The 12680-nt window shown below is 42.8% G+C and overlaps 1 protein-coding gene across 4 annotated transcripts; it reads left to right on the forward strand.

Moving 5' to 3' along the window:
- The first annotated feature begins 4859 nt into the window (after positions 1–4859).
- Positions 4860–12656, forward strand: LOC129827698 (ras-related protein Rab-6A-like). Of its 4 annotated transcripts, none has more exons than XM_055888778.1 (8): positions 4860–5266; positions 6182–6240; positions 7064–7117; positions 7476–7581; positions 8706–8817; positions 9233–9326; positions 10371–10437; positions 10666–12656. In XM_055888778.1, the coding sequence occupies exons 1-8, from the start codon at positions 5188–5190 to the stop codon at positions 10728–10730; spliced, it is 636 nt and encodes a 211-aa protein (XP_055744753.1). In that variant the 5' UTR covers positions 4860–5187; the 3' UTR covers positions 10731–12656. The 4 variants fall into 4 exon arrangements, with proteins under 4 accessions (XP_055744753.1, XP_055744752.1, XP_055744751.1 ...); XM_055888777.1 differs by lacking the exon at positions 9233–9326 and adding an exon at positions 9692–9785 and having other exon boundaries at positions 4866–5266; XM_055888776.1 differs by lacking the exon at positions 7476–7581 and adding an exon at positions 8125–8230 and having other exon boundaries at positions 4869–5266.
- The last annotated feature ends 24 nt before the right edge of the window (positions 12657–12680 follow it).

Genomic DNA, 12680 nt, shown 5'->3' on the forward strand with positions numbered 1-12680 from the left:
AGACCCATTACGGATGCAGGCAATGATGCAGTGATCGCTGAGATCTTGGTTGAAAACAGCAGAGGTGTATTTGGAGGGCGAATTAGTTAGAATGATATCTATGAGGGTGCCCGTGTTTACGGATTTGGGGTTTTACCTGGTAGGGTCATTGATAATTTGTGTGAGATTGAGGGCATCGAGCTTAGATTGTAGGATGGCTGGGGTGTTAAGCATGTCCCAGTTTAGGTCACCTAACAGCACGAGCTCAGAAGATAGATGGGGGCAAGCGGCAATAGCAAGCGGCAATGGTGAGAGACTTGTTTCTGGAAAGGTGAATTTTTAGAAGTAGAAGCTCGAATTGTTTTGGCAGACCTGGATAGTAAGACAGAACTCTGCAGGCTATCTCTACAGTAGATTGCAACACCGCCCCCTTTGGCAGTTCTATCTTGGCGGGAAATGTTTATAGTTAGGGATGGAAATTTCAGGGTTTTTGGTGGTTTTCCTGAGCCAGGATTCAGACACGGCTATAACATCCGGGTTGGCAGAATGTGCTAAAGCAGTGAATAAAACAAACTTAGAGAGTAGGCTTCTAATGTTAACATGCATGAAACCAAGGCTTTTACGGTTACAGATGTCAACAAATGAGAGCACCTGGGGAGTAGGAGTGGAGCTAGGCGCTGCAGGTCCTAGATTAACCTCTACATCACTAGAGGAACAGAGGAAAAGTAGGATAAGGTTACGGCTAAAGGCTATAAGAACTGGCCGTCTAAAACGTTCGGAACAGAGAGTAAAGGGAGCAGGTTTCTGGGCACGATAGCATAGATTCAAGGCATAATGTACATACAAAGGTATGGTAGGAAGAGAGTACATTGGAGGTAAACATTGAGTAATGATGAGAGAGATATAGTCTCTAGAGACGTTTAAACCAGGTGTTGTCATCGCATATGTTGGAGGTGGAACAACATGGTTGGTTAAGGTATATTGAGCAGGGCTAGAGACTCTACAGTGAAATAAGACAGTAATCACTAACCAGGACAGTAATGGACAAGGCATATTGATATTAGGGAGCGGCATGCGTAGCCAAGTGATCTTATGGGTCCAGTGAGAGGTTGGGCTGGCTGGGGACACGACCATTCAGACAGTTAGCAGGCTGGGGCTAGCAAGCTAGCAGTTTGCAGGCCGGGGCTAGAAACCTAGCATAAGGGCCTTAGAGGGATGTCGCGATGGTGGAAAGTCTGTTTTTGCCTCCTCGTGCGGTGACGTCGATAGACCAGTCGTGGAATGTGTAGGGTTCCAAGTAGCAGAGGGGTCCAAGTCCAATTGGCAAAATGGGTATAGTGGTCCAAGAAACTGGGCGATGGATCAGCTAGCAGTCCAATATGCTCTAGATAGCTAGCAGGCCGCGGTTAGCAGAATGGGCCTTCAGGGGATGAGGGGCCTGTTGGGATCCTCGGGCAGATTATGTCGGTATTCCAGTTGTGAAGGATCGAGAGGTTCCGTGCCCTATACCGGCAGTAGAAGGGGTCCAGATATTGTAGCCGAGGAGTGGGCTTCAGGAGTAGCCCAGAAGCCCTAGCCGGGAGATGGGTCTAGCATTGGCTAGCTCCAGGCTAGTTGGTGCTAACTCTGGGACGGAAACGTTAGCCAGGAGTAGTCAACCCGGGTTGCGGTTAGCTAGCTGCAATGATCCAGATGAAAAGGTTCAGAGTTTGCGGTAGGAATCTGGGGATATGGAGAGAAAAATAGGTCCGGTATGCTCTGGTTTGAAACGTGTTGTACGTACAGGCGAGAGCTTTCCGAGCTAAAGGTTAGCTGATGACCGCTAGCAGTGGTTAGCTGACTGATAGCTGATAGCCAAGCAAGGGAAGGGCTTGAAACGCCCCATAATTAAATTTGCGATGATTGTACATCCGTTAAGAAAAGTCAGACAAAACTTAAAACCAACGTTAATATGGAGAAGTCAACATACAGGTAAGTAAAAATGTATGTAAAATTGTGCTACTAATGCACATGACGATTCAAACACGTGTCATAAAAGTAATGATGTTTTTGTTTGGTTAGCTTTTGGAAACATTAACTTGCGCACATATCTTTCCCTGACATCACACTTATACATTGTCCTTTTCCATTTACCTGATATAGTAGGATGGCTAACATTCAATGCCTGCAGATCACATCACATCTAATCAAATCAAATGTTATTTGTCACATGCGCCGAATACAACAGGTGTAGTAGACATTACAGTGAAATGCTTACTTACAAGCTCTGAACCAACAATGCTTTAAGAAGTTTAAACTTCTTATGGCTGAAGGGGCAGTATTGAGTAGCTTGGATGAAAGGTGCCCATATCAAACGGCCTGCTCCTCAGTCATAGTTGCTAAAATTTGCATATTATTATTAGTATTGGATAGAAAACACTCTAAAGTTTCTAAAACTGTTTGAATTATGTCTGTGAGATTAACAGAACTCATATTGGCAGGCAAAATCCTGAGTTGAAATCAAAACAGGAAGTCAGAAATCTGAGCTTGTATGTATTCACCAGAGTCCCTAAAGAAATCCCCTGGAGCTATTAATGATGTTGCACTGCCTAGGGGTTCCACTAGATGTCAACCATCAATAGAAATTATAATGAGACTTCTATGATGTTGTGGGAGAGAATGATAGCAGAATCAGTCAGGTGTCCATCAAGCAGCCATTTTCTGTTCATGCTTTTTCCTTGTGGAAGCAACTTACGTTCCATTGCTCACGAAGACAAGAAGGAATACTCCGGTTGAAACTTTATTGAAGCTATATGTTAAAAATATCCTAATGATTGATTGTGTACTTAGTTTGAAATGTTTCTTCAACCGGTAATATCACTTTTTGAAGTTTTTGTCTGATATAACGCTGACCAGAATTAGCGTTTGGATATGTAACCAGACGCGCTAACAAAAGAAGGTATTTGGACATAAATAACGGATTTTTTCGAACAAAACAAACATTTATTGTGGACCTGGGATTCCTGGTGTGCTTTCTGATGTAGATCATCAAAGGTAAGGGAATATTTATCATATATTTTCTTGTTTATGTTGATGCCATCTTTGCAGCTGTGGTGTTTTACTTTTGAGCGCAGTCTCAGATTATAGCGTGGGTTTCTTTTTCCGTAAAGTTTTTTTGTAATCTGACAATGCGGTTGCATTAAGGAGAGGTATATCTATAATTCCATGTTTATAACTTGTATTATCATCTATATTTATGAGTATTTCTGTTGAAACGATGTGGCTATGCAAAGTCACTTGATGTTTTTGCCACTGGTGAATCTAGTTGCCTCAATGTAAACTCAATTGTTTTTATATAAATATGAATTTAATCAAACAAAACATGCATGTATTGTGTATCATGAAGTCCTATGAGTGTCATCTAAAGAAAATAATCGAAGGTTAGTGATTCATTTTATCTTTATACTGTTTTTTGTGAAGCTATCTTTAGCTGGAAAAAATGGCTGTGATTATTGTGGTTTTGTGGTGACCTAACATAATCGTTTGTAGTGCTTTCGCTGAAAAGGCTATTTGAAATCGGACACTTTGGTGGGATTAACAATAAGATTACCTTTAAAATGATATAAGACACATGAATGTCTGAGGAATTTTAATTATGAGATTTCTGTTTTTTGAATTTGGCGCCCTGCACTTCGACTGGCTGTTGTCAAATCGATCCCGTTATTGGGACTGCAGCCATAAGAAGTTTTTAAGAAAAAATAGAAAATAGAAGTAACAAATAATTAAACAGCAGCAGTAAAATAACAATAGCGAGGCTATATACAGGGGGTACCGGTACAGAGTCAATGTGTGGGGGCACTGGTTAATCGAGATAATTGAGGTAATATGTACATGTACGTAAAGTTAAAGTGACTATGCACAGATAATAAACAGAGAGTAGCAGCAGCGTAAAAGAGGGGTCTGGGTAGCCCTTCGATTAGGTGTTCAGGAGTCTTATGGCTTGGGGGTAGAAGATGTTAAGAAGCCTTTTGGAGAACAGTCTATGACTAGGGTGGATGGAGTCTTCCTCTGACACCGCCTGGTATAGAGGTCCTGGATGGCAGGAAGCTTGACACCAGTGATGTACATGGCCGTACGCACTACCCTTTGTAGTGCCTTGCGGTCGGAGGCCGAGCAGTTGCCATACCAGGTAGTGATGCAACCAGTCAGCATGCTCTCTATGGTGCAGCTGTAGAACCTTTTGAGGATCTGAGGACCCATGCCGAATCTTTTCAGTCTCTTGAGGGAGAATAGGTTTTGTCGTGCCCTCTTCACGACTGTCTTAGTGTGTTTAGACCATGTTAGTTTGTTGGTGATGTGGACACCAAGGAACTTGAAGCTCTCAACCTGCTCCACTACAGCCACGTCAATGAGAATTTGGTGTGCTCGGCCCTCCTTTTCCTGTAGTCCACAATCATCTCCTTTGCCTTGATCACGTTGAGGGAGCGGTTGTTGTCCTGGCACCACACGGCCAGGTCTTTGACCTCCTACCTATAGGCTGTCACTGTTGTTCTTGGGCACAGGGACTATGCTGCTCTACCAAGCAAAAAGGCAGTAACTGCTCATAGCGTGGAAATTAGAAAAATGGCTTGTATTTAACTTGATTTCACGGTAACTTTATGCAGTTACTGCTAACATGACCCCCATTTTCTCCAAAACACAATACAATAGAGGCAGGATACTTGTCCACATGATTAAGCATGTATTTAATATAGCAAAAATTACATTAACCCATTTTGTGATCTGTCTTTTAGCCAAGATATGAAATGCAGTCATAATTGTCTGTAGCGCATTTAAGGCACACACAACAGTTGGGATGAACGAGTGACATATTTCCGGGCAAGAGAGATCCATTTGAAATGAATTCATTCTTCCCTCGCCCGTTGCCCTGCAAGTGTCAACTCGTCAGACGTCATGATATGTCATCAGAAGTGTCCACTTAATTTGAGGGACGAGGGGAACGGGTGTCTTTTAAGTGTGGTATTTGGAATGTAACCCTACACTTTTTGGTACTCGTAGTCTGTCCGTCAGGGGGTGCTGGCTCGCGCGTCACAATTTCACATACAGAACTAGCATACACACAGAACGCAACAAAAGCTAGGCTATCGATACTACCCGGTGTCTCTTTCCCGTCGAGACAGCATAGGAAATTGGCAATATAGCTAGCTAGCTGTTATTTATTTAATAAAGATGTCGACCACGACCGGCGGTGGAGAGTTTGGCAACCCCCTGCGGAAATTCAAGCTCGTATTCTTAGGCGAACAAAGTGGTAAGTGGGGGTCTTTTCAGCAGAGCATGTGAGTATTTGTTTTGGTGAGAGTACCGCTAGCTGACGTTAGCCTAGCTGTTAGCTAGCCAGGCCGAAACAGAACGATTATGCTAAACGACGCCTTGTTATGTTAGTTAGCTATATTTTAGCCAATGGAACTTGTTTACTAGCTAACGTTATCACATTGCATCAGCAAAAATTAGTTGCTTGAGATCATGTTTCTATGTTTCCAAAGATGTTGGTGGATAAAGCTAGCTAGTTAATTTAGGTACTAGCTAACGTTAGCTTGGTAATATATCTGGTCATGCATATCCCGTGACTAACTAACGTTAAGATACTGAACTGTTGGTGTCATTCACCAGTTTAGGTTACATTCTTTCCATTTGATGTGAATGTTTTTCTGTTTACTTTGTATCTAACTTCACCTTGTGTGGGTGGAGTCAGTTTGCTAAGCCACGTCTGTCAGAGGGGAGCCAGTTGAGCTAGCTAGTTTGTTAACTCATTGAGCCGTTAATTCAACCATGGCCATTTCCTGTGACAAACGTCAACATTCAGAGAAATAAACCAGACATATGGTATATTATTTCCTCAAACAAATATTAATTCAGATTTGCATAGCCCCAAAACGGTGTATCCAGTCCATTTTAGTTAGCTAACGTTAGCTAGTTATCGCCTCCATTCGTGGCTCCACCCTTTGCCAGCTCAGCGTGGGTCAGTACTCCAGCGCCTAGTTTTTCGATTTATCATGGAAATAAACAATATAATCACATATGATCACTGTCAGTATTGTGTTTTAAATAGCTAAATGTTTATTATGAAGGTACGTTTTATTACTTTTCCTCGCGAATTACAGTTGCAGAGGACAATACAGAATTTAGAAAATGTCAATGTAAACGAAATGTTCTGTCTTTACAGTGGGAAAGACATCGCTTATCACCAGGTTTATGTATGACAGCTTTGACAACACCTATCAGGTACATTATCTTATCTCAAGTACAGTACTGGTAATTCATTGCATGTAACTAACACATCAATCAAATGTATTTATAAAGCCCTTCTTACATCAGCTGATGTCACAAAGTGTTGTACAGAAACCCAGCCTAAAACCCCAAACAGCAAGCAATGCAGGTGTAGAAGCACGGTGGCTAGGAAAAGCTCCCTAGCAAGACCGAAACCTAGAGAGGAACCAGGCTATGAAGGGTGGCCAGTCCTATTCTGGCTGTGCCGGTTGGAGATCATAACAGAACATGGCCAAGATGTTCATAGATGACCAGCAGGGTCAGATAATAATAATCACAGTGGTTGTAGAGGGTGCAACAGGTCAGCACCTCAGGAGTAGATGTCAGTTGGCGTTTCATAGCTGATCATTCAGAGTATCTCGACCGCACCTGCTGTCTCTAGAGTTTAAAACAGCAGGTCTGGGACAGGTAGCACGTCCGGTGAACCGGTCAGGGTTCCATATCCGCAGGCAGAACAGTTGAAACTGGAGCAGCAGCACCACCAGGTGGACTGGGGACAGCAAGGAGTCATCAGGCCAGGTAGTCCTGAGGCATGGTCCTAGGTCTCAGGTCCTCCAAGAAAAAGGGTAACATTAGTTGGCATCCACACCACTCTGAGCTTTGGGTTAAATGTCTGCCTTTGAGAGCCATGTTCTGTTTTTTGTAACCTGATTATAGCTTGATTATAGCTTGCATACAATCTGCTACAAAGGGGGGGTGGGGGGGGGGCAAGGTTGTTGAATGTGGTAGTCATGTAGTTTGTCAGTGATATCTGAGGAGAATGGTTTTTGTCTTGCAGGCAACAATTGGCATAGACTTTTTATCGAAAACGATGTATCTGGAAGATCGTACGGTAAGTACTACTTGGCTTCTATATCATCTGCATCACTTGAAACCATTTCACATGTCCCTTGAGTTTGTACCCATATGTAATCATTGTATATCCCCCTTCAAGCCACTGTCAAAAAGGGGCTTAGGTAGTCTCCTTTTAATCTAATCCTGACTAGACTGCTTGTTTAAAGCACGTAGATGCACTATGAGTTGCAGTTTCGTTATCAGTTTTTCATTTAGCCCATATTTTCTTTCCTGCCATGATTCTGTTTTTAGTTCCATCATCATACGTTTTTGTCTCTGTCCACCCCTCCCCTCCATCCCCATGGCTGGGTTTCGAACTGTGTCCGCTCCTCGGTTTGTTGTGTGGCTGGCCACAGATTCGGCTCCAGCTGTGGGATACAGCCGGGCAGGAGCGGTTCCGCAGTCTCATCCCCAGCTACATCAGAGACTCAGCCGCTGCTGTGGTGGTTTATGACATAGCAAGTAGGTATCACCTCCCTGCCCTTCCCTCAGTGGACGGAAGGGGAGAACAGGGCAAACAGCATTTCCGCAGCTTGGCAACGTCACTGGACTGTAGTAATGGAAATAGCCTCCTGGTGCTTCAGGGCTTCCATTGTCTGAGAATTATGTGCTACCCTAAAGTCAGTAGATATTATAAATGACATTGTTGGTGCAATGGTTCCAAATAGGCCAATAGAGTGGAATGGTAGACTTCTCAGTACATCCAGTGGTGATTGTGCTTGTGGAAATGTTGTCCCTAAAGGAGCTTGTCTAAGGAATGGGGGAAATGCTTTTCTTGCTCCAAAAGCATTGATTTGGAACATTTGTCATCTGTACTAGGTAACTAAAAAGAGTCAACATTGGGAACAGGTCATCTGCTAGCTACATGGGAAAGCTTTTTCCTATTCCAGGATGCATGAGCATTTTCGCCTCTGCTGCCTTGATGTTCTCTTGCAACTATTTTATGTCGTTCCTCTTTTCCCTTTCCGTCTGTCCCGTTTCCTTCTCCTCCGTCCCACTCCCCAGGTCCGACTCCAGCTCTGGGACACGGCTGGACAGGAGCGTTTCCGTAGTCTCATTCCCAGCTACATCCGCGACTCCACCATTGCTGTGGTGGTTTATGACATCACCAGTGAGTTAGAGCTGTGCTCTCATCACTGTAAGGGGGGGGGGGCAGGGTCAACTGGGACATTACATTGGGAAGGATGCTGTCATAACACAGTAGCAAACCTCAGCAGCTTCTAATGTATGAGTAGTGTTGCTATTATTGGATGCATTTAGTGTCGCCATGTAGGAACTTTAATGATGCAACTTCATGGAGGTTAGGGAGTTTTCCCTTGTATTAACAGTGGCGTGGGGACTACTTTTCCTTTATGTGCTTAAACTTAACTTACCGTTTACTTTTGCTTACTAACACCTGGCTACTGTGTGTTCACTCCTCCGCTGAAATCAACTTTACTTTCAATGAGGAGCAATGACTGTTCTGATTTGCAAATGTATGTAACGTGTTCATATCCCCTTCACCCGGAGTTCAAACCTCATAAGATATTTAAAGTGATCATGCTCACTCTGTATGCATTCTGAATTGCTACTGTTCTTCCCCTCAGACCTCAATTCATTCCAGCAAACCTCAAAGTGGATTGATGATGTCAGAACAGAGAGAGGAAGTGATGTCATTATCATGCTTGTGGGAAACAAAACAGACCTGGCTGATAAAAGGTACATGGTGGTGTGTGTGGAGAGTAGTTGGTGGGGTGGTAAACGGCAATGTGGTCCCTGAACTGGATATTGACATATTTGACAACCGTTGTATGTGTGAACACTTTGTCTCAAAGCCTGGTTTCTCCTCCTCCCTCGACTGTATTTGGCATCCCATCTTATTTAGATTTTAATGAGTATATTGGGCACAACATTCATTTTCAAGTGTTTTCTGTTTTTGATCTATTGAACTTTACTCCATGTTCACCCTGCTTACTATTTGGTTAAACTTTTTTGGGGAGGTCAAATTTTGGTTTTATCAACATTTTTTTGTTCCCTCTCCCCGGTGTCTCCCCATGTCACTTTGATTTGGTGTCCACTCCCAACCCCCTGACACCACCCTCCCCTCCAGTCCCTCCCCCAGGGACCATGGCAGACAAGTGTCTGTAGAGACTGCAGAAAGGAAAGCTCGTGAACTCAATGTGATGTACATAGAGACCAGTGCCAAGGCTGGCTATAACGTCAAACAGGTGGGTGTCCAGTTACCACCAGCAGGTGTTCAAACAGCCTCCAGAACTGCTCATTATGCTCCCCCTTAGGAAGAGTAATTTGTCATGTACTACGTGGATTAGATGTTTAATGTGGACCAAGTGACTGTGCTGTGAGTGACTTTGGATTCTCTCTATGCGTGTCAAGCTGTTTCATCTTTTCTCAGCAAAGCTGCTCCCTCCTATCCGTTTGTCTCCGAGGCATGACCAAACTAACCCTCTCTCTTTCTAACTAGAAACTCTGAGCTCTTCGTTTTCTCTCCATCTCCCCCTTTCCCTCTCGGCCTGTCCTCTTTCATGTCTGTCTATCCCTCCATCTCTCCACCTCTCGGCTGTGGCCTGAGCAGACAGATCACCACGGAAGAGGGCGAGCAGAGAGCTAAGGAACTGAATGTCATGTTCATTGAAACCAGCGCAAAGACTGGCTACAATGTCAAACAGGTAGAGCTTCTGTTCACTCAGGATAGTCCAGCCCAATCTGCCCTCCTAGCCTACTTTCACAACTTCTAGTTTTCCCTTCTCTTTTTACTTGAATCCTCATGGCCTGTCCTCCTTGTCCTCTCTACGTTGTGATTCACCTCAGTGCTCAGGTGTTGTGTTGACGTTCACGTCCATTGCTTTAGAACGCTTCGGCATCAATTGTATTGTGCTGTCTGGCGCCGTGTTTTTTTTCTTTATTTTGCCTCGTTCCACAAAATGTCTGCTTGTGTTTCTCACTGTTTGGCATGGAGCCATCAACAGGCTTATTGAATGGGCATAGAATCTAAATAATCACATGACCATTTTTGACGCAAGTTAATGACTCTTAACGTGTTATTGGGACATCTTCCAAGATGAATGTGTAATAAATATCAGGATCAATTTTGTCAGATGCATGTAGCCCCATGTACAAATGTACTGTAGATTTTTTTTTTTAATTACGTGAAAATGATCTCTTATAAATATGTTGGCCACACTTATGTGCAACATATTGATGCACTGTGTGGTACGGCTGTTTTGCTCTACTGATTCCTTGTGATTCCTCAGCTGTTTCGCCGTGTTGCCGCAGCCCTACCTGGGATGGACAGCACACCAGAGAAGAGCAAAGAGGACAGTATCTTTTCACAAAGGGGTCACATCCCAGAGGCAGAATGGTTTGTAGCGTGTTTGAACTCAACATGTAATCAACACTCCAGAAATGCGTCAGTGTCTGTTGTAATGTTATCTGTTGCTTATGGATTTAATTTAGTTAAACTTGCATAATATTCTTCAAATTCTCCCCCAAATGTTTGATGCATGAAATGACTAATGAAGAATATTCCTTAAGCACCTCCTCTCTCAGTGATCGATATCAAACTGGAGAAGCCGCCGGAGATGGCTGTGACGGAGAGCAGCTGCTCCTGCTAGTAAACACCTAAACCCCCACCTGACCTGCCTCCTCCCCACCAACAGCTTGTGTCTCAGTGGCCACTCTCCCCACCCATGGTTCACTGCAATCGGCTGCAGAACCTCTTTCGACTCAGTGATTTTTCAGAGTAACTGTGTGGATGTGCTATTACTCTGTATTTAAACAGATCATCTAAAGATAATATTAAAGGTAAAAAGTAAAATTGTCAAAAACACAGAATAGGTTAAATGCTGAATATGATCAGATTGTCATCCAACTGCATGGCATTATCTAGGATTGCAGACTGACATAACTAACTGCTCCTGGGTTATTGCACTTTTTGGAGCATCAGTGCTATCACACTTGTCATTGTTGTAAAGTGATATTGTTTGAGATTATTTAAGTGACTATGAAAGGTCTCAGTCCCTTTTTGGTTCTTTGCTTTTATTTCCAATGGAGAGTCTGGAGTGGGTCAGCTACAGTATTCTATATACGTGATCAACAAAGTGTCTGTTACTGATTACCATGATTGTTTAAATATTTCGTTGCAAAAAATATTATTTTGAATCATTGTTGGCTCATCTATTAATTTAAGCCTAATGAATAGGCGATATTTTTAAGGGCAAGAACAGCCAAATAACTTCATTTAGGATTACTGTAATTCGTCCACTGAAGATTTCAATGGCGGCTGGTTTGTTAATTTGGCAGGTTGTCCAAGGGGATGTTTCAGAAAGTACGTGTAGCCAATCCGATAGGAAACGAGTATACATTTTTAGAAAAGGGACATAATCCCAAATTCATTGTACTGGAAAATACTAACTTAAATCTACTGATGTACACTTTAAAACTATAGCCGCTCTGTCAGAGGAACTTTCCTCGGTCATCTACACGCATACAAACATCTTGTGTCTGAGGAGGAAAGGTGTTTAAAGTCCATGTGTGGGGTTATGGAGTGAGCGGGTGTCAACCCTTTTACACACTAAATGGAAACATGTCACTTGGTCCATGCAATGTCTCCTGCTCACCCTCCAATTGATATATATATATTGTCTTGTTTTCATCACACTTGCAGGAACAGCGTGCTCATCATGCAGGATTTATAGACGGTTAAGAACACAGATTTCTTGCTTCTTTGTTCACCAACGGTGTGCACTGAATCGAGTCCCAATATTGTAAAGATCGAGAGGCCTGCTGCCGGGCCTCTGGCTTCAGTAGTTGTTTTGTAGAGCAGTTTAGATTGGAAGCGTTAGCTATATCTGAGGATCAACTAACACCCTTGCTGTAAAAAACAAGTGCAGTGAAGATAATTTTTATCGCTATTGCCTGTGTATGACTGTTTTTTTATTTAACACAAGCAACTGTAAAATCGCATTGTATGCTTGACAAAAATAACAGTTGCTGGCACGCACGTGGAAGTTAGTGTTTTATTTCCGTGTCTCTGCTTGGATGCTGAATTTCAATGCAAAAGCCAGGCCTGGTTGTTTCGTCTCAAGTCACCACGGTCACACTGATGACTCCCTGCAGTGTGTATAGTCAGTGGATTGGTTTAGGTACAGAAAAGGCTTCACTTCACCCCTGTCCTTTACCACGTACACACGGTGGCTTACACACAAACCAAATAACCACAGTCAAAAATGTACCAACCCCACCACCACACACCAATAGCTGTAGATTGTTTGGAAATGTAAACATTTTAAAATGTTTAAACAAATGTAGATACGTATTACATCGAACAACCTTTAGCTTTATAGCTAATTCTATTACCTGTCGCTGACTGAATACTCAGCTCTGTGCTTTTCTGAAGTGTCTGTCCAGTTGAAATATGTCTACTAGTTTTTAGCAATGTTTGTGAATAATAATGTACTGTTAGTATTACTCTGCTGTTAAAAAGTATAGTTAAAGAACACAAGTGTATCACACGAAGTAAAGGTATTTCACCAAAATTGTTTCAAGCTTCTTTGAATATTATT

This window comes from Salvelinus fontinalis, chromosome 29 (genome assembly GCF_029448725.1).
Source record: "Salvelinus fontinalis isolate EN_2023a chromosome 29, ASM2944872v1, whole genome shotgun sequence".
Lineage (NCBI taxonomy): Eukaryota > Metazoa > Chordata > Actinopteri > Salmoniformes > Salmonidae > Salvelinus > Salvelinus fontinalis.